The sequence below is a fragment of the Oryzias melastigma genome, linkage group LG10, assembly GCF_002922805.2.
Source record: "Oryzias melastigma strain HK-1 linkage group LG10, ASM292280v2, whole genome shotgun sequence".
Taxonomy (NCBI): Eukaryota; Metazoa; Chordata; class Actinopteri; order Beloniformes; family Adrianichthyidae; genus Oryzias; species Oryzias melastigma.
In genome coordinates, this window is record NC_050521.1 from 9,944,991 (window position 1) to 9,971,788 (window position 26,798).

Consider the following 26,798-nt stretch of genomic DNA (forward strand, 5'->3'; position numbering starts at 1 on the left):
CTTTTGTCCAAAAAAAAATCAAATAAATGCCATACTATCTCTAATTTGATCAAATTTAAATCACAAACTATAAAAAAGTTAAAGTTTATATTATATGAACGTCTGATTGTGTTAATAAATATTAAAGCCTTAAATCTGGTCTATAAATCACATACGCTAACGCGTTAACTTTCACAGCCCTACTTTTAACTCAACTTTAATACTTGTGTGTTTTGTACATAGAGCCTGAAAACAGTCTTAAAATGTGCATGAATGCAAGAGTTTCAAGCCTATAACGTGATTTTACATAGACCTGGAAGTGGTCGCTTGAGTGTGCGTTGCCGAAGGCAGTGTGAACGTAGCTTGGGAGATTAGTGAGCTTCACTTCAATTCTACGTGTCTTTTAATTCTTAGGATTTGTGACAGGAGCTGCAGAGGCTAGTGCAAAGCTATTTTTGCATGCAAACAATTTTCAGTAAGCTGTAGGTTATGAATGGACACAAACACCATGTGAGAAAGAAAGCAGGAGCAGGATAACTGTACCTGTCTATTTTTAGAAACCAGAGAGTAGCAAACATACATGTTTTTTTTTTTTTTTTGTCCAAGTGAAGTTTTTGCAGTAAACCTGAACTTCCAGGACATTATTGGTTTCTGCCTCTGAAGAGTAAGCCCTTCAAAAAACAGGGACCAATCATAAGAGAAGAAGAAGAAGAAGATTATTTTCAAAACTAATTAAGTTTTACGTATAACATTGATGAATAAGTTAAATAAAATTTAAAAAGAACCTATGTAAAACTGTTAAGAGAGTATTTTTTGCCTGTTTTTATGCATGTCTCACAATACAAATACAGGCCTGAGTAAAAAACATTTCTTGTAACAAAACAAATGCTGACATTCTGGATAAATCATATTTTGCTAAAGTATTTAAATCCGTCAAAAGTATTTCCAATTCTCAGAAGTTGTTAGGTTGTTTTCAGAGTAAAATAAGGTGCTTTTTTATTGTACTTTTCATTTTTACTGACTAATCTGTGAATCTACTGTGAGGAGTGACAGGTCTGTCAACTTATCAGCAGTCATCAGAGGTGGATGGAACAGTAAATGGGGATCTAACAGGCTGTTGGGTTGCAATGACACCTTGACTCATTCAGTCCTAAACAAAGCTTTGACCATTGGACTGGTTTCTCACTGCAGAAGTCAACACAAACCATGCTAGCTGCTGTCAGATGACACAGAAGGATCAAGGGCCACTGGACTTTACAGCAGCTAAATATACATTTTCACCAGAAAACATCAAAAGTAAGACAGCCTGATTGTTGTTATCTTTGTCCGCTGCTTTGTTGGCTAAAGTTTGTAAGAGCTGTGGAGATCCTATAAAAGCCATTAAAACTTTTTAAACTTTTTTATTCTATTTTAGTTTTGGACTTTGAAGAAGGAATTTCATAAGTAGTTTGCAGATTGTGTATTATATTCTATTGATGGTGATGGGTACTACAGACCCTTTGATGGATGAGGGACCTCTCCAGGGTCCACCCTGCCTTGTTTTCTGCTTTGTGTTGATGGATTACTGCATTTCCAGTCAGTTAAGTTCATCTGCTTATCAAGCAATTTTTTTATCTGCCTGTATGTTGTGAAGGTGTCGTGAGGTTCTTTATTTCAAACAATATCACTTTGTTTGCTCTGCAGTCTTATTTAACATAAAACGCATTGGTTATAGAACATTTTACATCCTTCACAGCATGCTTTTATCCAGCAGTACAGACCTACAGGGAAGAGGTATTTTTCATTAGAACTAATTGGACAAATGGGATTGAGATAAAATCTATGTTCTCTAAAATAGGCAAAAAAAAAAGAATGTCGATTTACAAAGTAATTGTGTGTTGCTCTCATATCTCTTCACTCTGACTGTGTAAATGTTCTATTACAGATGAGATTTTTTCAGGGTCCAGCAGCCTGACATCTGACACCTGTTTGGGCATTTATTTCCTCCAGGCTGCAGCTGAAACGGTTGTTAATCATTTAACTGCTTTCACTGCTTTATCGTTGCCCGGTATCATAGAGCCCCATGGAACATGCAGTTATTTTCCAGACTTGCTCCAGACCCATGGGAAGAGGTTTGAGTTCACTTTCTGTGAAGATGTATATTCAACAGCTCAGTTCTTCACATCCTGCTCTGCGCCTTCTGCTTTAAAGCGAAACAGACTTTTCTTTTGGGAATGTGTTCATAAGACCTTCTGAGGTTCTCTTTTCCCCACCCGATTCACAGTCCTGTCCCAGGTGTGATGAGACACAGCAAAAGCAGAGCGGATCTAAAGCAGAATATTTTCTCTTTTGAGAAGAATTCCTGAATTAATCAGAAGTCCATGAGCAGACCCTAAATCACCTGCAAAGGGGATTGAGTTGAAGTCTGAGTTTCAAAGCATCACAGGGTCCCCTGAATATTTTAAACTTTCCTCTAATATTGTGTGGTTTCTAAATCAATTTTTAAAAGAAATTAATTAGATTAGAAATTGATTATTTCAAGCAATCAAAGCAAGAATAATGCATGTAAAATACATTCAACAGAGGTGTACACCCATACTAAGACATGTCAAACATAGAAAAACTAGCCATCAAATTGTAGATAGCTTGAAAAAGAGTGGGAGGAAGGGAACTTATATAATCCCCACTACACTTTACCATTTTCTTTACGTGAATAATTAGTATCAGTAGTTAAAAGAAGCTCTTTTCTTTTACCACTCTTGTTATCAGTCACCTTTTAATTACCCCACAGATATATGTTGATTTACTCAAATCTTGCAATTGTAGTCAAATCCTGCTAAACAATTTCATTCCACATTTTTAAAGTTTTAAAGTTTTCACTTAGGTAGGTCTGCTACTTTTTCGATTACTCTAGTTTATTTACGGAAAACCTACAAAACGTATGAGCCCTTTTTCCCCCTAAAGAAACATTAAAGAATTAAAAAAAAAAGTAGAACCACTTACTGTATGGTCTGCATTACACGACACACAGTCAATGAATGGTCTATTTCCAAACTATATGGTGCTTTAAGTGAGACAAGAGAGTAAAAGATAAGTCTATGAGTCAGTCAGACACGCAACACATTACCCACAATAGTATATTTACAATGCATGTAACCTTGTTAGAAATGTGAACAAAACACAGTCCAACACTGCTACAAGTTAGTCGTGTTGGTGTAGTCACAATGCACTACCAACCTCGTTTGTAATACGTAAAAAACAGACTGATACCGCTAAAACAAACTTTACTGTGACTACGCTAACTCTAAACTTTGATAGTAGCACATGAAAAAACAGTCTAACATGTTAGCCACATTTGTGCATTCATAATAACACCCAACCTTTGCAAATCTTAAAAAAGCAATAGACTGACATTTTGAGCTAAATCACTTTAACATCAGTAAACATAACCAGAAATCCACATATTAAAAAAAAAAAAAAAAAAAAATAGGCATTTAGTGCAGACAATACAGGAGAGACAAAACTGCTTTCCCTGATTTTTGCCTAGCCCAATTACATAATGAGGGAAGAGAGCGTATGTCCCAGTGATTTGTGACAAACATTAATATTGTATTTTTATTTCTGTTGTAGTGCTTGTCAGATTTGAATGTCTGCTGTTTGATTTGCATCTCCTCCTCCATTTGGGAGTGCGCTACTGTTCTGCGCCACTCTTTCGCTGTCAAACTAACTTACGCTGTGAGTGCACCTCCTGCTCCTGACTACAGAAACGATTATTTATTGTCATCTTTTTAATGGACAATAACTTCAGCGCTGTCAACCACATTCCTGGCGATGAGAATGTCCGCAGCCCCATCAGTAAATGGGAAGTGACGGGGCGGACGGAGCGGTGAGAGTGTGGAAAGTGCAAAGTGTCACACCAGAGTCTGTCAAAAAGCTTTTCCGGCTCTTTTAATGAGATTCCTCCTTTAAAATGAATCTTAGTGGAGTGTTGAGGCCACCAAAGCACTCTCTCTGTTGATTTGTCCTGTTGGCTGTCTTTATTACACCGGATGTTCATCATTAGTGCAAATTAGCACAGTTGCTGTGATTTTTCTGGCTTCTTCTCCTTTAGAGTTCAAGGGTATTTTACTGAAGTCCTAAAGTGATGGGGTAAATTTAGTCTTACTCATGAACTTATCTTCATGAGAGGCTCTAACCAAAGCTGAGCTCTGCCGGCCCTAATAAGAGTCGCTTCACTTTTAATTGAGATTGACTTAAAACACTGCAGTCTTAGTCTAATGATGAGGCACCATTATTGCTGAACTGAAAATAAAGTAATTAGGGGATTAAAATATTCACTCATAGTGTTTGCTTAAATAGTGGTGCTGGCATTCAATGTATATTTGCAGATTATAGTTACTGTCTTGGTTTTGCAATTACACATATGGCATTTTTGTAGCAAACAAGCCAATATGTTGAACATGTCAGTTCTGTGTTTTGGATAGAAATGTCTTTGATTAAATTTTGATGAACAAAAAGATTAGGAGAGCTCTGTTTTCATGGTAAATTGTGGTCCTCATTGTGTCAAAAGAAGCTTTGAAAAGAGGCCTGCTTGAAGTTGTGGTATTGATTATTGCAATCTGTTTGGGTAAACTGAACCTTCACATTTCTGTCCTGAATCTGCAGCCAGTGTAGAAGTGATAAAATTGTACATTTCCACATGTAGAGGTTAGTTTCAGAGGGGAACAATGTAAACTCCAAATTGCACCAAAATTCCAAAAGTGCCTGCTCTCCTAAGCTTTTATGTTGTTTGTTTCACTTCCTGTTGATGGCAGCCTTATTTATTTAATCTTAGATGTACCTGTGCTAATTATGGCTCCATTTTGTTGTTCAGAATCATGTGGATGACTACTGATCTAGTTCATGTCTGTAGTTTAAACCAGTATTCTCCCAGTTACTCCCTGAGCTTAATGTGTATTAATTGTAAAGGTTTATTGTTTTAAAGTAGCAAATTTACTTTTTCTTAATGTGTTTTTGGATCTTACTGATTGTGGGATTCTCAGATGTGTTAAACTCAGTGTGTAAACATGTAAACTTGTAATTTTTTTTTATAAAGTAAATTATATTATCATACCATTTGAACCTAAATAATGAGTACTAATATAATTTACCATCATCCCGTGCTATTATTCTGTACTTCTTAGTATCCCAGAGTCATCCTCTGTAACTGAACATAAAAGCTCTTCTTTCTGATTATATTTACCTTCTTTCTGATTATATCTACTTCAGGCGGTATCATCTGAGACAAAGACTTGAAGTCCTCCTCCTTTCCTCAGTTTTCTCGTTATTTAAGTTGATTTCTTCCCGTTGGCCTGTCAATTTGTAACGTGGATGTTTTTTCCTTTCACAAGCATGTTAACAGTGACTTTAGGCTGCTAGCTGTGCCTGTCAATTTTTTTGTTTTCAAGTCAAACATGAAGCATCAATAAAACCGATTTTTTTTCTTTATTTATCAGCATGGTCTCAGTTTCGCTGTCAGTGTGATTCAGTTGAACCCTGCCTGCTGCTCTCGATGCCATGTCTATATGTCAGGCTCCATCCTGTTTCACTGTTTTTCACATTTACCAGTTATTACCACACAGTTAGATAGAGTGTCCAAAAATCTCTCCTGTAAACAGAATTTGACTCTCTGGTTCATATTTTGAATCCCAGCTGGGTCTTGCCTGTGTGGAGTTTGCATGCACTTTCAATGCATATGGAGGGTTTCCAGCCACAGTCCAAAACATGGGTCTTAGGTTCATTGGTGACTTTAATCGTCCTTGTGTGTGTGTGTCAGGCCCGAATCTCTCCAGTCCCTCTTTGGGATGCAGAAGTTCAAGGGGGGTGAATCTGCTGAGAATTTGGGGTGTTATATCCCTCCGAGCCCATAAAATATATTGAAAACCACGCTATCACCATAACATTTCATCTATCTATAAATCTACTTCTTATAAGTTTTATGCTGAATGCTGTTCCTGAAACCACCCTCTGCAGGACACTGGTTTAGATAATATTTTTATAGCAATACATTTTTGACACTAGAATCTACAAAATGAGCTTCCTGAAAATGTATGTTGCATCCTCTGTTAAGGTAAATCATATTACTATTATTATTTGTTTGTTTATCTTATTATAGAACAAAAGTGAATGCAATTAAGTGTTAAAGTGGCACGTTTGTTCTAAAGGGAAATTCTTTTTTTCCACTACAAAGCTGCAGTTTGAAGGGTAATGAAACTTCTGGCTGGAGAGCATAACATTTCAAGCGTGACACTGTGTGATGGGAAAATGGAAAGAGATGGGTAACAAGAGGGCAAGTGAACATCTTATTTCCCTTCAAGAGCCAGAGGCATGAAACTTTATGGCCTTTGTGTAAAACTTTGTAAATGTTGAAAGCAAAAACTTGTCATGCCTTCCTTTTTTTTAAAGTTTTGATGCTGTGTGTTCATCCTCTTTGCATAACCTCTTAACTCATAGATTGCATCCGCCTGTATTTAACAAGACTTTTCCTTCCAGAGTTAATGGCAAATTGATGCTGTTATGTATAAAAATATAAAAGTAAAACTTGCTCCATAATGACAACTCAAACTGATAAAAAAAAAACAAACAAACCCTGCAGTGTTGAGGCAAAGGTCCAAAGAGTGCTTGACGTGCATGCAGTCTTATGACATCGTCTTGTTTTATAAATATCAGTTTTTAGCTGGGAAAAGTCTTTAATGAATAGCTGACACATCTGGCCTCCAGCGTTTCCAAGGTGCTTCAAACGCTTTACTACATGTTTGCAATCAAAAGGAGACAGTTCTGTGGAGGGGTTGAAGATTCAAAAAGGAAAAGTTTGACAGTTGCTTGTGCTCAGCAGGGGTGTGTGGTGTTAGAGTTTTGAGTGTGATGGCAGCCATACACCGAATTGTTACAACAAAATTCAATGTCTGTTTGCCTATATATATACACATATATATATAACATTTTCTTGTGGCTGCTTTTCTGAAAGATGGGACCTTAAGGTACTTCCATGCCAAATTTGTACCACAAAATCGACTATTATTTTAATAACCTCTCCCTAGCCAGGAGTAGCGAGACCCACATCCTGGAATTATTCCCCTGAGCTGTATTTTCTGTCAGTGACAAACTCTTTCTCGATATGCTCTGAATGTCGTCCTGGTTTGTCCATCTGGACTCTACTCTCATTTGATACTGGTATAAATGAAGACTGAAGTGAGGAAGGGGCATAAACTGAAGTTTATTTCATCCAACTGAACACTGTTTGAATTGACAAGACAGAGAAAATTGAGATTTTTTGTTGAGTCCACGTATAAGTTCACTCACCTGCCATTTAGGGATGCAACAATATTCAGTATCAAACCAGTTCAATACGACATTTTTCACAATACCCATTTTATTTATTCAGTACCACTTTGAGGTGCCTTAATGGTGTCTGCTGCAAAAAAAACCCCGCCCACTCTCCCCCTCCCTGCCAGAAACTACCTTGGTGGTCCTATGGTAGTTGGATAATAAAAGTTTTAGCTAAAAGCTAAAAACACCAAGATATATATATATATATATATTTGTATATTTGTATGTATTGTGCAAAAAATCTAAAGGTACATGAATAAAGGACTGACAGCTAAGGAATACTGCACTTTACTTATGTTGATGTTATTCATTTGGATGAGTAAGTCAATTCTAAATATTTCAAACTGGTTCAGTTTAGATTGTGTACGACATCCAGCTGTTAAAACTTAGGAGAACTGCTTAAATTGTTGCAGTTCTTATAAGTTGTAATGTTTACAAATAAACAAGAGTTCCAATAAATGTGATTTTCATTAAATGCCTAAACTTTGCACTTGAAAAAATCTGAATTTCTGTTGTGGTATTTCTGTTTACAAAATAAATCTTCATCTGTGGAATTTCAGGGTTTTTTTTCTGCTCAATATATATTACACCATATCGAGGTACATGAGCAAACTGTAGCATTGCATCCCTACTGCCAATCAGAAAAAAACACATCCCAAAAGAGCAAGCAACTGCCTTTGTCACGGCAGAAACAAGGCAGTGGTTTGATCTGAAATCAAACTTCTTCAAGCTGAGGAGAAGCTTGTGAAATAAAGCAGGCTAAATCTGTAAATCTTTACTTTTTAACCTTAATGTATATGTCATTGTCCTGATAAACTACTAAACTAAACTTTGCATACACAAACTCATAAACATGCCCTCCTCTAATCAAATCATCTTTATTAATATGATCCCTTAACATAATTGCAGTCAAACAAAGGCACCTTACTCTAAAAACTTAAAACACGAAAAGCAACAAGATTAAAATACTTAAAATGTAAAATTGTAAAACATAAGTAACATAGTATGGTAAAACATAAAAGTAAACACAAAAACAAACAAAAGCAAACTGTCAAAAACTTTGTTATGAAGATGAGTTTTGAATTTTTCTTTCCATTAGTAACGACACCATGGTCATGCTGTCTTTGAGGACCAAACTAGCACAGAACTTTTTGAAAAGCCTGTCTCACACATTTGTGTTAGTGATCTCCTGCTCTTCCTGCCAATGGCAAAAGTTTCTCATTATATTTCCTAAGTGATCTAGTTGTGGGTGTAAAGCATTACATAATGTTGGCTTTCCCCTGCTAACAGAAGGTGTTTGCAGTTACAGCTCTATTTCAGTGTAACTACTCCATCTGTGACAGAAGAACTGTCTGTAATTTAAAGGTACGGAAACTAAGTAATATGACTATTAAAGAAGTGTTTTTGAGTGAGTTTATCTTTTTCTGCTTTTTTGACTTGAACTTTACCAGTCTCAATAAATCCATAGTGTTGTCAGTATTTCACCATCTAAAAGATTGTTACAAAAACCAGACTGGAGAATTTGTTCATGAGTTTATCTCTATACCAGTTTAGATTATAGCAGTGGTTTACACTGCAGGTCAATAAATGATTTTGCCCTGAAACCAGGTGTAGGTTTGTCTTTTAAAAACTCATTCTGCTCATATTATATTAAGATAAACATGAAGGCATCTCTGTCAGGAAGAATTCTATGAACTAATGTTATATACCTTCGCTATGCTTTGTTACTGAACTCTTCATCTGTAGTTACATTTACACTGACTTCTGCAACTTGTGTTCAAGCGACCACTTCTTATGCAAAGTCTACGTAAACACTCATAAAAGGGTGTTTCATGCTTCTGCATTCAAAACTCCCTCATTCATGCGTTGCATTTTTTTAATTCTTAAGATCGTTTTTTGGCTCTACATGCAAAATGGCCTTTGATTGGGAGTCGACAGATAAACCAGGTAGAACTTTCACTAATCAGGGAAAATTGATCATGGAGAAAAAAATTAATATTTGCGGTGTGTACCTGGCTGGAATTATGACACGTAGTGTTTCATATATCAGAGTAGAGCTGTGAAAGAAAAAGTCTGGACCAAGATTTGCAAGATTTTCACCGCTTCGGCATTCCACACCAAGCCTCTTCCAACTCTAGGTGGTGGGGATGGGCTAGTGTTGGGTAGTGACCTCTCAGTGAACACCAAATATTTTTGAATCACATGCCCGATGTGAAGGTTTCTTGTGAAAAATGCTATGACCCTCCTGTTCTAATTTGCTCTTTTTTGGACTTTTGGTACATTATTTTTAAGACAAACCTAAGCTCTAGCCTTCATTGTTCTTTTGTTTTCCCAGTTGACTCAGAAATAACTATCAAGTACCATTTTTGGAAAGTAAGCAGAAGGACATCATTCGTTTTAGCCAAGTGAGTGGGGGTTAGTTGTAGGTGCAGGAATGTAAAGGGACAGAAGGTTCTTTGAGTGCTCCTTAGTGGATACATCTCCTCCCATGGCTGTGTCTGTCTGTCCCCTCCTCATCCTCTCCACCTCCAGTGCTCTCTATGTTTCCATGCTTCCAAGCTGCAAGTCTAACCTTTCTTGGAATTTTCTGAAAACCCAGCTGGCTTATGGGGTAAATAACAGTAAATCTCGAATGGTAGCAGGGCATCAAGAGTGTGCTCTTCAGGTAAGCCTCTTAAAAGACTTGCACTTATCGGCAGACATCCAGTAATGAGAGTAAATCTGATTTTTTATCTTTTAGAGCCATTTGAGCTTTGATTAAAGTCAAATTGTAGCAGCAACGTCACCTTAATCCTCTGATGTTTTCTCTGCACAAAATGCGTATTCTCTTTGTTTATAGAATCCAGCAAATGTGTTACCTTTTATCATCTACAAGCCTTTTGATTAATAATTCAGAGTTCTCTCTGGAAAATACTGAGGCTGTTCTTGTCTTGAGTGTACAGCAGTAAAAAGAGAAAACCTGGAAAGGCGAACTGCATTTCAGGTAGAGTAATTGGGAACCTGTGAAATTAAGACTTGTGCTGGTAGCAGTCATGGTGAAGATGGGGAGTTGTTGCTGTGGCAGCAGGACCAATATTCTCCGTGTCACTTTGCAGCACATCAGTGAAATCTCTGCTAGTTTTTTTGTCATCTTCTGTAAATCCGTTGTAGTTGCGCTTCACTGCATGATGCCACATCCAATCATGACTGTAAATATTGCATGATAGGTGCTTTGAAGCATAAAAACTCTGCTTTTTGTCCTGCATTCTAGGCTGATGTATGGCTCTCCGTTGCATATGATAATAAATGTAAAAATAAGTACTTGCTAAGCTAAGTTCTATTGCTGCAACTAAGTCAGTCCCTGTGAGTGATGGGTGGACTCACAGATTTTGTTCACTTTTATGAACATAAATTTGATTTTTGTGCAAATAAGAAGAGTTTAAATCTTGAAATCTTTTTTTTTTCTCTCTTTACTAACAACTGGTTTCTGTAGGTCATTGCTTGACAAAGCCTTGACCTCCAATTTCTGCTGGAATGCTTTGCAGGGAGCCTGGAGAAATTCTGGTTTTCAGCTGGAAACATGAATATTTGTGTCTTTTTGGACAGCGGTAATGAGCATCAATACAGGGTGTTTGGAGGTCCCCTGAAAAATTGGTATCATTTGACTGACTCAGGAATGCTTCTGGGTGGTTGAGGGGGTGTCCTGGTATCATGGCTTTGGAATGCAACACCTACGATCCAAACCCAAAAGGGGAAGAAGATAGTGTGATGGGAAGATGCATCTTTTTTTGTATTGTCTGATTTTGATGATATTCCTCCAAATTTGAAGGTGTTGTTTTATAGAATTAATAGAAAACCGAACATTAAAAATGTTAGCAAAGCTGCAACGAAGGAAGCTAAATGTGTAGTTCCTGCCCTTATGGTCAAACTTTCCTGACAGTTTTATCATCCTTGTAGGTTTTTTTTTTTTTTTTTTTTAGTGTGGATGATAGTTGTTATTGTTTAACTCCATTTCACATCTTGAGAACGCAAACAAATATACCTCCATTTTACTCTCACCCTTCATTGTGTCTTGTGTGGCCCCAGTAATCTTATTTCCAAACAGTGTGGCAAAGTGAATAAAATCAGTCCTCAGGAGGGGGTCACAGACTCATTACTCTCAGACGGCCCGGAGCTCAAACAGGACTTTGGAAGTGCTAACATTACATAACATCTCATCGGGGCTTCTGATTACCAGTGAGAGGAAAGACAGAGATAGAATGGTGGTCTGGAAGAGATGCCACTGTACAAGCCGTCGTTACACTAACAGAAGCTTTCAAAATAATAAAGAAAGAAATGTGAAGAAAGGAAGCAAAAATAAAGAAATAACAGGTGACAGGAGGAAGAAGCTGACTTAGCACATGTTCTGATGTGAAACAGAAAAACTCTAGCGGATGTGAAATTATGTGGTCTGCAGAACATGCAGAAATAGTGTAGAGGGGAAAATACATGTGGAGCAGAGAGGGTTATATGGTTATGTAGCAGAGGATAAAGAAAATGAACTAATGCACTAAAAGCCCCATCTTTCCCTCCGTCTCTCTGGGGAGTCGTTCGCTCGAATGTTGACACAGTAACAACAGTTCTGCTGCATCTTTAGCACTTCTTAAGTCTAAGAACCTGAGCTCAGGAGAGCATCCTGGTAGGGAGGCAGTGAGTAAACCCCAAGAGTCCCAGCTAAAAAAGGAACATTTTAATTTAATGCCACCTTGGACAGTAATGATTCACAGCTGCAGACATTTTTGTCTTTTTTTGCTATTACTGTGCTGAGTGAGGGTTCAGAACATTGAGTGGAATGACAGAACACAGGGAAAGATTTGGTTAAGAATGTTTTCCCATCTTCATCAGCATCAGCCACTGTCTTAAAGATTGACAGTAGATGTGATCGCATGGTCCATTGGTTTTACTAATGAGGAAGATTTGTTGTCATCCAGAAAATTATCAACTGACTCTATAAGAGAACTGGATCAATTAAGTGTGATGTCACTCAAAGAAAATGATTTACTCCTGAAAAGGATCTCTGCTGCTGAAAAGTGTGAAATGCTGTAGCTAAATGTCATGGAATAGTATGAAACCCTTGGATACTTCACAAAAACTAAGGCATGATCATCATACCATTTAGAGATTTATGGCTGATTCAGAGCACACACAGGTTGGTTACAAATAAAGGCACATAGAGGAATGTTTCTGCCAGACAAATACATCAGATTTATAGAGCAGCTGCTAAAATACCATCACAAAGCAGCAAGCACATATCTGAAGCTGCTGGTGTCTCTGGAGTCCCACCACCATCAAGGTGTAGGATCCTCCAGAAGCTTGCATTTTTACGTAAACCTTCTATTGGACCCCCCAAACAACACTCACAAGCAGAAACGACTGCAGTTGACCACACAGACATGAAGACTCAGTTCACTGATGAGTGCCATGCATTCCTGGATGGTCTAACTGGATGGAGTAGTGGGTGGTTGGTGGACAGCCACCATGTCCCAACAACCCAACAAGGCTGCTATATTGAATCACGGATGGGCTGAAATCATTGACTGTATTAGTAGGAACTGGACTGGACTGGATAAGTAGGAACTGGACATAACAATTTCTTCAGTGGTACAAAAAGAAGAAGAACCGTGCTTTCCATAACAAAACAATCTTCTTGCATAACAATGCATCATCTCATGTTGCAGGAATACCTCTGCAACATTGGCTGCTTTGGGCATAAAATGAGATATACTGATGGTGTGCCCCATCCTCCCCTGACCTCTACCCTAATGAGAACCTTTGGAGCATCCTCAAGCAAAATCTCTCTGAGGGTGGAGGTAGTTCACATCCAAACAGCAGCTCTGGGAGGCTATTCTGACATCCTGCAAAGACATTTTGGCAGAAACTCTCCAAAACTTCAGAAGTTCAATGGATGCAAGAATTGTGAAGCTGCTATAAAATAAGGGTTCAATGGTGTAAATGTAGCTGGACCTATTAAGATGTTCTAGATTGGAATAGCTTTTGATTTCAGTAAGTATGACCTAATGCAGCAAATTCAACAAATGACCATTTTCAGTTCTTTAGAATCTATCAAAATACTTTGTTATGCATAATACTGTGGACCATTTGAAGGGTTTTATTTTTGAAAAAAATATGACTTCAAATTACACAGTGATTTGCCTTTAAAAAAAAATCAAAGAAAAATATAATTTGTATAATAATTTGGAACGCACCGTTCAGCCGAAAGCAGTAAATCTCTTTCAAACTGCTCGGCTGAAATAGCATTACCAGCTGTTTTATATGGGCTTTAATAGACTTCTTTTTCTCATGTAAATTTAAGAAAACTGTAGTTTTTGTTAGCTGAAGCCACAGCCTTTTTTGGCATGTAAAACTTCACATTAAATCTCTTGTGTTTTTCTGTTTCATTCCACTTTTGCCACTGGACATATCACGCACATATGGTCACAGAGGACAGCTTCTATACAGAAATCAGACAATCAGATTGATTATGACCTTGAAAAGCCACCACTGCTGTGAATCATGTAGCATGTGAACTGGTATGCACTCAGAATTTGGGTTGCTTGATTCTTTCTTTGTTTTGTCGAGGGATTTGCACCTCTTTAGGTTGACCCTTCCATGCCCTCACGCTCCAAAGTTCTGTGAAGAAAGAGGCTTTTTTGTATGTATTAGACTTTGGAGTTTAATGGAATGGAATAATGGTGTAACACTGATGGTTCTGTTTTTTCTAAAAGATATTGATTGCTCAGTACATTTTTGTGTGTTGTAGCGCTTTCAACTTTATAACTTTATTTACTTATTTTTATGTTAGAAAATTATTTATTTATTGGTGTGCATAGTTTTTGTCAGTGATTTTTAAAGGAATTCTGTAAGTCTTTTTGATTGTTAAAGGAATATTTCGTTGGTCCTGAAATTGTGTTTGATAAGAACTGAGTTAGATTAAATAGAAAATAAAAATATTATAAATGAAAGAGAAACAGAATTTAATGTCATAAATTAAAATGAACAGAAAAGCAGTCATTTACATTTTAATCAAAATCATCACGGACCAAGAAACTGTGAAATGAAAGTAAAAAAAAAATGTTTAAAAAGAAACATAAAAAATGAAAACTGATTAGATAGGACAAATAGTAATAGAATATATTATTTAAAATCATAACTGCAATTGGTCTATAAAGTTTATGTACATAAGTTTAGTTCATAAAATATACAAAAAGTAAGGAGTAAGTAATGACAAAATCTAAAGATTATTGTTTTCTATTATTTATAATTGATGAAATAGTTGATACCAATGTTTTTTAAGGGAAAAAAGGAGTGCATCATTAAAAATGAAACACTTGGATGTGGTTTCCATTTAAATATTTTAATCCTAAATTTGTTTGCATATATTATCTTGAGCGATGAACGACCTTGGGACTGCGCCCTAATCTTCATTGTCATTTGTCTGTGTTTCAGCTGCAGGGCGGCCCTCGTGGCCGGGATGCCGCTGTGTGCCGTGCCAGTCCACTGTGGACGGTGAGGGGCAAGAAGAAGGGACTGAGTGCCGGAGACTAAGAGGAGGCGGCCCTCACCACACAGCAGACATGAACCTTTGCTGGAATGAAATCAAACGCAAGTCCCACAACATCCGGTAGGAAGACAATTCCCACTGAACGCTTTTGACTGTAGAATATCAAACCTATAAATCATTTTAAAAGCACAAGATTGTTTTTTGGGTCTGACCTACAGAGCCATGAAACTTCATGACCTTTGACACTGAGTAGAAAAGAGAATGTGAGCAAACAATACATAAGGCAATACACATGGCCAGTCTTTTTAAACTGACTAAAAGCGAATAAAAGAGAAGGTAAGAGAATTGAAAAAGGAATCAAAGGTGCAAAAATGAAAAGAGTTCTGTATCCATCTAAGAAAGAAATTAAATGTAAAATCTGAGGTGACTTTTTTTTCTTGTGTACATACTACCATTAAAATTGCAGCTGAAACCTTCCTAAGCTGAAAATATTTTTATGAAAGTACACCCTAATTCTAACTAGAGGGATTTTAAAACCAGACCTTAGTACAGAACTACCCATTAAAAGGATGTTAACGCTGTTTGCAGGATGCACATAACAAATATTGAAAAATAAATAAATAAATAAAATATGGCAGATTGATATTACAAAATTTTTTATATTTTTTACCATTTACAATTAAAAAAGAAGCACAGATTCAGAGTATTCTGAATCAAACCTTCTGTCTTTTACACTACATTTATCTCCACATTATGCTTCTCTGCTTCACCTCCAGGACAACTAAAAACCCATTTGTTTGTGTTTATGTCATGTAAAATCTTGTTTAGTAAGACTACATGATTGAGCTTATGATTAACCGTAACAGTAGTAATTTTCCCAAGTTTTTAACAGAAGTCAAAGTAATCAGCTTCCAACTGTGTGTTATATAAAATCAGCATGAAAACATGTAAATGGGAATACTCCTGTAGCTGCAGTACATGTAAACGTGATTCAGAACAATACCTCATTAAGACGACGATCTTCTTAGGAACGTGGTCTACATGTAAACAAAGAGGTAACTTCAGGTCAGCAAGAAAAATTCATACTATGTTTTGCTGTAATGAAGGTTTAACTCACAATGGTGCTAAAATAAAGGCAAAAGATAGTATTGATAATGAATAGAAATGTTCTAAAATTAAATGCTTTTAAATTGTTGTTTAATATAATTGTTTTAAGCATAGACTAATGAAATGGGCACACATCATTAAAAAAAAATAATGATGGGACACTAAAGCTGCGTTCAGACTGGCCTCCCCAACGCATGTTCAAGCAGGCACTTTCAACGAAAAGTTAATGTAAACATGCAGAAATGTGCTTTTGGGCTTCCATGTTCCAAACTCTTGCATTCATGCGTAGCTACGTAAGTTTTTAAGTCTGTTTTCGGGCTCTACTTACAGTGTTGAAAATTAAACCAGTTCAATTTTGACCAATCTGGTTCTCAAATTTGGTATTGATATGATACTGGGGCGTTTTTTTCAAAAGAGGAAAAATTAATGGTTGCAATTTGTGCCTGGACAGAATTATATAACCCCATGTCTTTCATACATCAGAATAGAGCTATGAAAGAAAAAGTCTGGAGCAAGATTTGTGAGATTTGCACCACTTCCACGTTTGCCACCAAGCCTTTTCCAACTGTAGGCGTTCTGTAGTATTGGGTAGTTACAGTTAAGTGTGAACCGCTCATGCAAAAAGCGCTTTTAGAACCTGGATTTAGCATGTTCTTGAATGGGTGACACATACTCGGTGTGAATGTAGAATATGAGAACAGGAAATATTTTGACCAAAAGTTAAAGGGTAGACTAATTTGTGATCTCCAATTAGTATCACATGACTCTTAAACTATTAATCAGTCAGTCTGTTTATTTAGGAATGACAATAGTCTCAGTGCTTTGCAAACTCCACTTAACATCGACCACAGAAAGAGAAGGAGAGAATTATTTTAGGAGACTTGAAGGAAAATCCTAAGTACGCATGTTTAAGGTGAAGGCTATAAGACTGTGTTCTATGTTCCTGTTACTACAAATGCACATATTCAGTAATTTAAAGTCCACAGAACAGTGGCCAACATGCTTGGGCAAGAGAAAAACCGAGGACAAATTGAGGAGACAGTTGATATGAATGCTAAACAAAGAGCCCAGTGTCGTGGAAAAATCAATTAGAGGCAGCTCTGGTGATGAGAAGCAGTTTAGTTCAACAGAATACATAAAACATAGACATAGCTAAAGTAAGAGAGCATTCCAACAATTTCTGACAATGTGTGTATCTTTATAACAAGAAATGAAAGATGAGGCAAGGAGGAATTGAGTTCTGCTCTTAGGAATTTCAAAGAAGACATTACACAAACTGGTATCCACAGAGCAGCAATTAATTATTTAGACAATGACTGGTGACTACACAGCAATAGTTAAAGATTATCACCAGAAGAAAATCTAATGAAGGAAACAGGAAACACTGATATGGTGACCCTAATGCCTTGTTTTTGAGTGTTTCCATTATACTGTAGAATGGACCCATTAGGTCTGAACGACTTCTAACATTTTTGGTTCCCCATTGGTTGAAGGTCCATAGAAGAATAGAACCGACCAGTCAGGGTGGAGATACTGTCGTCACACAATGAAATCCATTGATTGGCGGAAAGGTATGACGACAACAACGTCTGACCAACGCTTTTTCTGACTCAAGATCAGAGCCAAATGTTTTGTCCTCTTTTTGGCTGTATTCTTCTTCCCCTCCCACCATCTTCTTGCAAAGAATATTAAGTTCTTTGGATTCAGTATTCCCCCCTCATTTGCAGTGACTGGAGACATGGCAATACAGAGGTTCTGTAGTCCCACCGTTATGACCCACAGCTATGTCATTGCTCTATGCCCCACATGCGCTTTGATGGTCTCAATGGAAATGCTTACTACAGCCAGGAGCGGACTGGTCCAGTCCAGTTGCTCAGTGAAAACGAGGCGTAACAGTACTGTACTGGACAGCTTCCATCAGGGTCAGATTGCACCATCCATCACTGAGCAACAGTGGGGTTCATGGGAAACAAGCAAATTACCAGTACCACTGTTTGTACTGCTAGTAACCTGCAACAAGTCTTCTGGGAAAATTTCCTTTGGAACTGTTAGACATGACATATTTTTATTTTTGGCCAATCTACTTTGAAACATGCCAAGGTTATCAAAACAGTCATCTGTGAAGTGGAGGTCACAGACTAAGAGTTGCCTATGGGTCTGTTGCAAACTCCTGAAGTTAAAATCCAACCACTTCTGATGTGCTGGCTCTTCCTTTGGAAGTTTAAACAAACAGCCAAACCTCTTGCAGCCAAATGAGCTACAAGAGCCACTTCTTCTCAGATTACAGCGCTTTGCTGATGATCACCGTATCGCTCCGTGGACAAAGTGTGTGTGTGTTCGTTGTAGTCTGGGGGCTGAGCTTGCAGTACAGATTCTTCCTGGAAGGGGTGGTTCACATCATGATGACGTCAGTGTGATAGGACACGCTTGTTTTTGTGGGTATGGGAGTTGCTGCTGAGAGCGCAGGTTTCATTATTATTACGCTTAAGTGCATAAACGGATTAAAATACCACTTTGGGGTTCTTTATAGAGAGGAATGAACAGTATAATGCACTTAAAACTCCAAAAACTGGAATTTTCATGGTATGGCCAATTTAATTAAAATTTTTCTGCCGAGTATCAGTTCAATTGTATTGTCTGATTTTTCACAAGAATGATAAATGCTGATAATCAAGTGGTTTTAGAGACTATGGTGGATTGTTCTCCTCTTCTAAAGTTGGACTAAAAAAGTCTTTGGTGTAAAACTTTTACTTTCGATGTTATTCTTCATAACATAATATAAAGATCTCCAGACTTGCTACATAATTTCTCTCTTTTTTTTTTTACTTGACTGGCATCCGTGTTTGAATAGTTTGCCCCTTAATTGCTTGCTTGACCCTGATGCAGCCTGGAAGTGGGTAGGGTAAATTAAGAAAAGATGGTTGTTAAATTGGATAAGACAGTTTCCCCTGCAGTCCTGCTTAATAAGATCACCATCCACGGTTTACAGTGGCTGTTTTTATGCATATCTGTCCTCTGCCAACATCAGGCTAAGAGAAAATACATGAGGAAACAGTACAACGTCAAAGTGGAGAGAAAAAAAAAGATTTTCTATTAAAAAAATCACACAGGATATATGCAGGTAACTGTGATGGGCAGGAATGAACACACTGTGTGATTGAGGAAGGCCTAATTGATCAGCTGTAAGGGAAAGTGATGTATACAGGGAATGTCAGGGTTTGATGCCAGCTGCCTGACACAAATAGACAACAGGTTTTCTGATAGCCTTAATTGACTCTTTGTTTCAGTGAAAATCAGGACGTCTTCTTCTCTGTTCTTTCAACTGTCTCACACGAGCCCTGAAGCTTTGCTGTATTGTGGCTTGACAGAAGCTAATTTAAACCTTGGCTTGATACTGAAGTCCTTATCTCTAAAACATTCTACAGACATGAATCTGTAATGAGAAACTGCAACGCTGAGATATAAATGCTAATACGTACATCTTTGTTTTACTATAAAGTTTGGACTAGAATAGATCACAGTTTGAAAAATCTAACTTTTTTTTCCTTTTGTTTGTTTCTTAAGTGACAATTTGAACCGATGCTGGTTATAAATTACACTAGTGTTACCTAAATAAATGCTACTTAGCTTGACCCATTCACATTATCAATGAAAATCATGTACTTGTACAATGAAGCTCATGAAAAACTTATTTTTTCATAAAAAAACGACTGAAGTTTTTAAAAACTGCATAGAAAGACTTAACCCTTTAACACCAGCGCTTTTACTCCAGTGCTTACATTTGTTCAACTACCATAACTCTTCAGCTGTTAATGCAATTAATGTAATTTCAGTGGATTCTTAAGCGTTGAAAAGCGACTTTATGCTGTTATGCAACATTCTTTGTTTGTGAAGTATTTCATATCTGGACTGCTGGACTACCTCTGAGTTTGACCCGCCTCAAAAGAGAAGATTCTCGCAAATTTAACTCGCAAATTGTGTTCAGTGTGAACACAACACGAACACTAGCCCTCTACAGCTACAAACCAAATGAATAAAGTCTGAATAGATGTGAAAGATGCAGTTATCCTTTCATGCAAGGTTCTGATCTATAGTACTTCAATTGGATGGTTAAAAAAACTGAGTGTGAGAACCATGAAAAACTGTTTGTTCAGATTAGACTGCATATCTAACTGAAGATTTTTAAACCTTTTTGTTTAGTAAACGAATATGCAACCAGTATGCTGACTGACTGTTCACCTTTTCTACTCATTCTATTCAGCTGCATAAAAGAGAGGGCAAAAAGAGCCCGTGTCAACTTTCTCAAGGTCTGAGAAAAGCATTTATTTAAACTCTGAATAATAGATAAAAAAGGAGTATGTGATTTTTTCACATTCCATCATTTTCAAAGAAATACTTTAGGATCAGACACTGTCTTTTTCCTTGAGGTGAGTATGGATGATTTTGATCTCTACTGCTTTTTGAGTGAAATGGGAGAAATTGACATCAATGAGGTCGACTGATGATTTTCTCCTCAGCAGATAAGACCAGCTGATTACGTTGATCTGGATTTTTTTCTGAACTCTTCAAAGGTTTCTGTTTGGCTTGGATGCAAAAACATTTCACTGTTTTTGGAGTAGCTGACACGAAATGTGGCTCAGAAATTCATGCTACGTTCAGACAAGCAATGCCTGATTGCAGCCTTATAGACCAATCCACATGGATGACTCCTGTCTCAGCTCTGCTCCCCAAACGGATCTGATGGCCTGCATGGTGATGGGAGATGCTGGGACTTGAGAAAAATTCCGTCCTCTGCTGTTTTGTTGAGCCACAGTCAAGGTGACCATGTGCTGTAGCAGCATCTGAATGATGTTGAGGCTCATTACTGAATTCTCACTTTCACTTAATTTAGTATTTAAAAGAAAAATTGTCTACCTGGTGTAGATACAGCATTCTGTGAGTTGCTTTACAATGAAGCTAATTAAATGATCCTAAGGTTCCAATAAAAGGCATGATCAGAGTGTAGAGGCCATTCCTTTGGTATGCAGGGAATGCCCACTGAGCTTGGGGTGGGTGAGTCAGTGGCGTGCTTTGAATTTATAAGCTGCATGTCTCAGATAGCTGCAGAAGGCCAACTACCCACACTCAGCGTCTGTTTGAGGTCAAGAGGAGACCTTTAGAGTCTGTTGGTTCCCCTGTCTGTCTTTGTCAGCACTTGGGTGTTTGTCTCCGTTCATCGCTGTATCTGCCAGTTGGTGCCCTTTTCATTCAACGTCTGTTTCACTCCCATTCACTTTCCATTCCAGCCTTGCTGCTCTTCCCCCTCGTTCTCCTCCTCTTCTGTCACTCTGTTTTTTAGCTCAAATATTTTCATTTTCACATCCATGTCTTCCCAATGTTTTTTTTTTTTTTTTTTGCTTTTTGCTTTCTAGCACTTTCTTGTGTATCTTATTCTGTTGAAATGCCCTTTGGTGCTTCTCTGCCCCATTTTTCCCCATACCTTCAGGACACTTCTTTACAATGCCTTCAAGACTTATGGAACTTGTGCTACCCGTTGATGCCAATCCTCAATATAAAAGGTAAATGTCATATTTTCAACAGATAAATATGGGGAAGCCGGGAGCTAGGTATTAAAAACAAATGGCAGATTTATGAATAAAAAATGTGTTTTCTCAAATCAGTGAAAAATATAAGCATGTGTCCATATAGCACTTGTTCACAAAACTCAATTCTTTATGGTTTTTAAAGCAGCGTTCCATCCATCCAGAAACTATAAAAGTATGATCTTTACACCCTGCTATTAATTACGCTATTATCTCCAAATTCCATAAAATCTGTGTTTGTTTTTTTTTAATTCTTTAAAAATCGCAATTTGTCTGTAAGGGATAAATTAAATTCAAAAGTAAGTTTATGTGTGTATGCGGATTGTAGATTGTATCTGGATTTGTGTCTGTTAACCCTTTAACACCAGACATTCTCTAAATTACAGTTACCTATTGACTGTTTTTGGAATTAATATAGAATATACTGTAATTCAAATTCCAGATTCTGAAGCTAAAGCTCTGCTCAGCTATTCAGCACCTGATAGTTGTAAAGTGTTCACAAAATCAATGTAATTCCAATTAATTCTGAAGCTGAAGCAGATTCTTCCCACTGATATGTAAATTTTACATGTAAAACGTGTTGCATATCAGACCATCTTCAAAGTTCAAAGACCTTGTGACAGCTCTGGTATTAAAGGGTTAAAGAAATGTTGTCATTTATGAATAATAGCAAAAGAAGTGGGCTATTTTTCTATATAATTCTATAATTCCATTCCACATCATTTCACTTTCTGCAGGCGGATAATATATTTCACTTTTTCTTCTGCTGATTTTACAACATTTCATGAGCTTTAATAAATTTCCTTCCCTTTCTAACAATTAGCAAAGGTCACCCACACAATTCCATGTTCTCTTTATGTTCAAAGCTGCTATTGACGTCACATAGATGACACTGAGCAATGACTGACAAATGAATCTGTGAATAGCAATGAATCAGTTTCAAGACAGTGAGCCTAAAATCAAACTCTTTTTCCAATGATTAAACAAACCAGCGTGGAAGTAGGAGCCCCTGGCAACATTTGATAAAGTACAACATGGTGTGCATGTGTGTTTGTGTGTGCTTGTACTAAAATGAGTGAGGAAAGCACTGAACTGTGATGGGTTACCAGTCATTCGGGGCTGCACAAATCAGAGTTGGTTGGCACAGATTAGAAACAATGGTGGGCTCATTGGATGGTGACAGTGTTTGAAAAAACATTTCAGTTTTGTGCACAGACTCTGTAGCAGAGCATGCTGAGGGACTGAGAAGGGGCAAATCAGGTCACTGTGGGGGGAAAAAAACGTAATTCTGTCACAGTTACAAGAACAAAGGAGGCACATTTTCAAAATTGGGGTAGAATGTGTGAAATAAGCTACATATGTTTGAGATACGAAGACTTAACCTGCAACCGTTTAAGAAAACTGGAATAAACTTACTGCTCATTTGACATTTCTTAGTACAAAAGTTTCTTTTTCATGCTTTTTTTAATCTTTTATCATATAAACTGCTAGATTTTCTTAAAGTGCTTCTTAATTTTGAGATATTATAGCACTCAAACTGCAAGGTGGTATTTTTCTTTTGCTTTCTTTGATTACATAACTGTTTTTGTCAAACTCTTTCTCTTCAACAATAAATGTGTTTCTTAGGATTTGTTTTTATTTATTTTTGAGGCATTTATATAAATAAAAAATACATTATTATGAAGCCTATAGATACATTTATTGAAATGTAAATAATACAAGCTACAAGTTGTGTGGCCATCTGGACATTTAGTTTACCTTTTTGATGAAAACGCACATTAAAAGTGAAATTCTAGGTGAAACAAATGTATCTTTTAAACATTGAGAGCACTCCATGACCTTAACCTTATGCTGCAGATTCGAGGAAAAACTCCTTCAGCTCACAGCCTCTTAAAGACATGAATCTGTGTTGTGTTAGAAGAACTGTGTGTTTGCCCACCCATCAACAAATCCTGTCTGTGGTCGCCTCAGCCAATCAGCTTTCACTGATTTTGTATTTTTTGTTTGGCAGATAATTTTTATGCTGGATGTCCTTCCTGATGCAATCATTTACTTTTTCCAGACGTGGGGCTACATATGTTACTGTATGTTAAAACAATGTTTTCCAAAGACACAAAAGTAAACACTAACAGTAATTGTATTAGCAGTGATAAATGTCACAAAAATGACAAACAATACTCGAGCGGATCTGCATGTGGATTTACCAAAACTTTTCATCTTCGTGATTGGACTGTTTGATGGTCATTTCTCAGATTGATAAATCACCCATTCTCAGAGTTTCAAAACCCAAACTTGAAAATAAAAACGTTGACTTTTAATAGTAAGCATCTGAATATTCAAAATGTCTCTTGCAATTTTTCTAATTGTGTTGGAAAAGGTGTCCATCCGTCAGCTCCTCACTCTTTTTGCATTAATACACAGGAATTAATCTGTTATTTTGAACCCCAAAATGATTTATTTCCAAACAACACGTTTTTGGTACTTCCCAGTCCGGTATTATGTCAAATTCCTTTGGATAAACAAGATTAAAAAAAATAAAAAATGTTTTGAACTGTTCTATACACTCCGATGCACTTAAGCAATAAAACTGCAGCTCCTCTGTTTGTCCCCACTCTTGCATAAACAGAAACACACAGCTTCTGACTGACAGCATCTGCAATTCAGACACACACAACCATCTGCAGTGCTCTACATCACTGCTCCACTGTAGAAGTCCCACACAAACAAAGCATAAAGCACTCAGCTTCAGCAGCGCTTCCTTGTGCTTCCCATTTGTCATCTTTTATTATTTCCAAGTGTATCTTCTTTCCACAACACTCATTTATTATCTGCTTCTGGGCTGTGTAAAAGAAAAAGAAATAGAAATCTTTCTTTATGCGCGTCTGTTCATGCTCTTACCTTTCTTTGTAGAGCAGTGTAAGTACACTGATAATGTCTTCACCCATTTATATTTCAGAATAAGGAATGCACATTCTATAGATATACTTTAAAGAGTTAGGGAGACTTTACTTATAATTTGTGCTACCGTAGTGCAAAATTAATCATGCTTTTTTATCATTAAAACTCTAATGCCGTTTTACTTGGAAACTTTTCTTTAAAGCTTCATGTAGCAATTTCTCCTCCACTAAGAAGCTGTTACACTTCTTGCATTGTGTCCTAAAAGAGGTAAAATAATACATTTGTTTAAAAAGATTACTTTAGCAAATATTTGAAACATTTTGGCAATACGATACGTATCACAATACATATGTCATGATGCAATATATTTCCCAATATTTACCAAGACTAGTACCAACGACAAGATATCACAATTTCTGTGAAAGAGCATGACTTTGAAAAAGCTTTGTCCTAAAACTAATACACCTTTCATATGAAGAGAATTGTTGCTTTTACCTATGCAAATTCATTTTGCCTTTCAAACAATCAATGTTTTCTGGTTTCCAGAATAAAAAAGCAAGGATTCAATGTTCTTTAACCAATGAGGTTTCATGACTATAATTTAGAAAATAAAAAGGACCATTTATTTCCAACACTATTTCAATCTAGCAAATAAATAATTAAAAAGTTTTTACAACATTTTATATTGATACAAGTATTACCAATGCATTGGGGCAGTTTGCAGCCGAGTGTGAAGCGGCTGGGATGAGGGTCAGCACCGCTAAGTCTGAGACCATGGTTCTTGACCGGAGAAAGGCAGTTTGAGAAGTATTTTTTACCAAAACAAATAAGTGACAGAAACTACTCTTTTTTTCCATCCTTTTTTTGTCTGTAGGTTAATGCATTGGAAGTTGGTTTTGGGACGCTGTGAGGGCTTGATGGGAAGAAGAGCTTCACAAATGATAAAGACAGCATTACTTATGCAGTCTGTTGCACAGTGTCAGCAGTTACCATGGTTTCAAGCAGCACAGAGTTAAGATATGGTTGCCGCTGAGAAAATCACCCAGAAAGGTACAGAGAAACAAATGTGATGGGAGTAGGTCATCCTAACCTTGCCAAGTCCTTATCATGCAAAAAAAAAGGCTCAAAATGCTCCTTTTACCCCCTGTGTGACACAAAGTGTGCACATTGTGCTGTGAACTGTTGCTGTCAAACTCTAGTTTGGTCGTGTTGCTGATATCTTTTTTAAATGTGAAAAATGTGCAGGTGAGATATATGGAGTTGCAAACCTACTCCTCTCTGCTAACTGTAGCAGTGCATTAAATTGTCCAGTAATTTAATGGATAATCTTTCCCCTTTTAACCACCGACATCTGCAAACATACCATTTATACAACAAATTTACTGGAGATGAATTGAAAATAAATAAATCACGGTTTGACATTGCCATATAAAAGCGATTTTACGGTTTTAGTACATAGGGTGCAAGCTGAGACTTAAGGCATCACTAGTTTAGTTAAAATAATAACAAAAAAACTATTAATTTTTTTTAAAAAAGCAATAAAATAGTAAAAAATCAAAGTCACAGAAGTGAATTAAAACAGCAGCTCCAACATACCAACCTAACCATAAAAATGCCAAACCATACAAATGACTTTAAGGTGTAAACAACAACAATATCTGAAGCGGTTTGGCGTTCAGCATTGAAACCCTGTCTTTCAAATAAAAGACACCCACTCCTCAACTTTATTTCAAAGTCCTTCTGCCCCAACCATGAGTGACAATGTGACATGATGTGTTGCTTTTCAGATTTGAAAGCACGCCCTCTACAATAACTGCAATTATTCTGTCAACATGGCCCATCAAAAATATACATTTTCGTGGAGCTTTTGCAGCAATGTTTATCTGGAAAAGTGGGGAGACAAGGCCGTGCTTAAAGGATGTTTTTTTCCTAGCCCCGGGAAAACAAAACAGCAGACTTCAAGCTCTTTAAACAACTCTGAAGTGAGCTCTGATACTTGTTTTACTGGAGGTGGTGTCATTACTTGAGGAAAAAAAGCAAAAAAACAGCACAGCATATAGAGGTCACTCAACGTTAGACTAACAAAGAAGAGATCTGTACACTGAGTATTCAGCCATACCAATTTTCATGCCAGTTTTTGTTATTCTTGGACTATAGTCAAATGTCTAAATATGGGAAACGGTTAGTCAGGCAGCTAAATACTGGTCTAAACCAGGTGTCCTCAAACTTTTTCTTGTGAGGGCCACATAACTGTTTTTTTATCTGATAGGGGGGGCAGGGTCAGTTTATAGGCTAAAGTCTGTCTGGTTTATACTTCTACACGATTCATAATCGCTCGAGTCGCCATCCGAGCAGAATCGCTTCAG

General features: G+C 37.1%; 1 protein-coding gene across 4 annotated transcripts in view; it reads left to right on the forward strand.

The window, feature by feature from the left end:
• Positions 1–26,798, forward strand: part of drp2 (dystrophin related protein 2) — a 209,083-nt gene that overhangs the window by 112,046 nt on the left and 70,239 nt on the right. For all 4 annotated transcript variants that reach the window (XM_024283360.2, XM_024283358.2, XM_024283359.2 and 1 more), the window contains one exon: positions 14,791–14,965. In XM_024283360.2, the coding sequence (XP_024139128.1) occupies positions 14,919–14,965 (47 nt within the window). In that variant the 5' untranslated portion in view covers positions 14,791–14,918. The remainder of the gene's footprint in view (positions 1–14,790; positions 14,966–26,798) is intronic.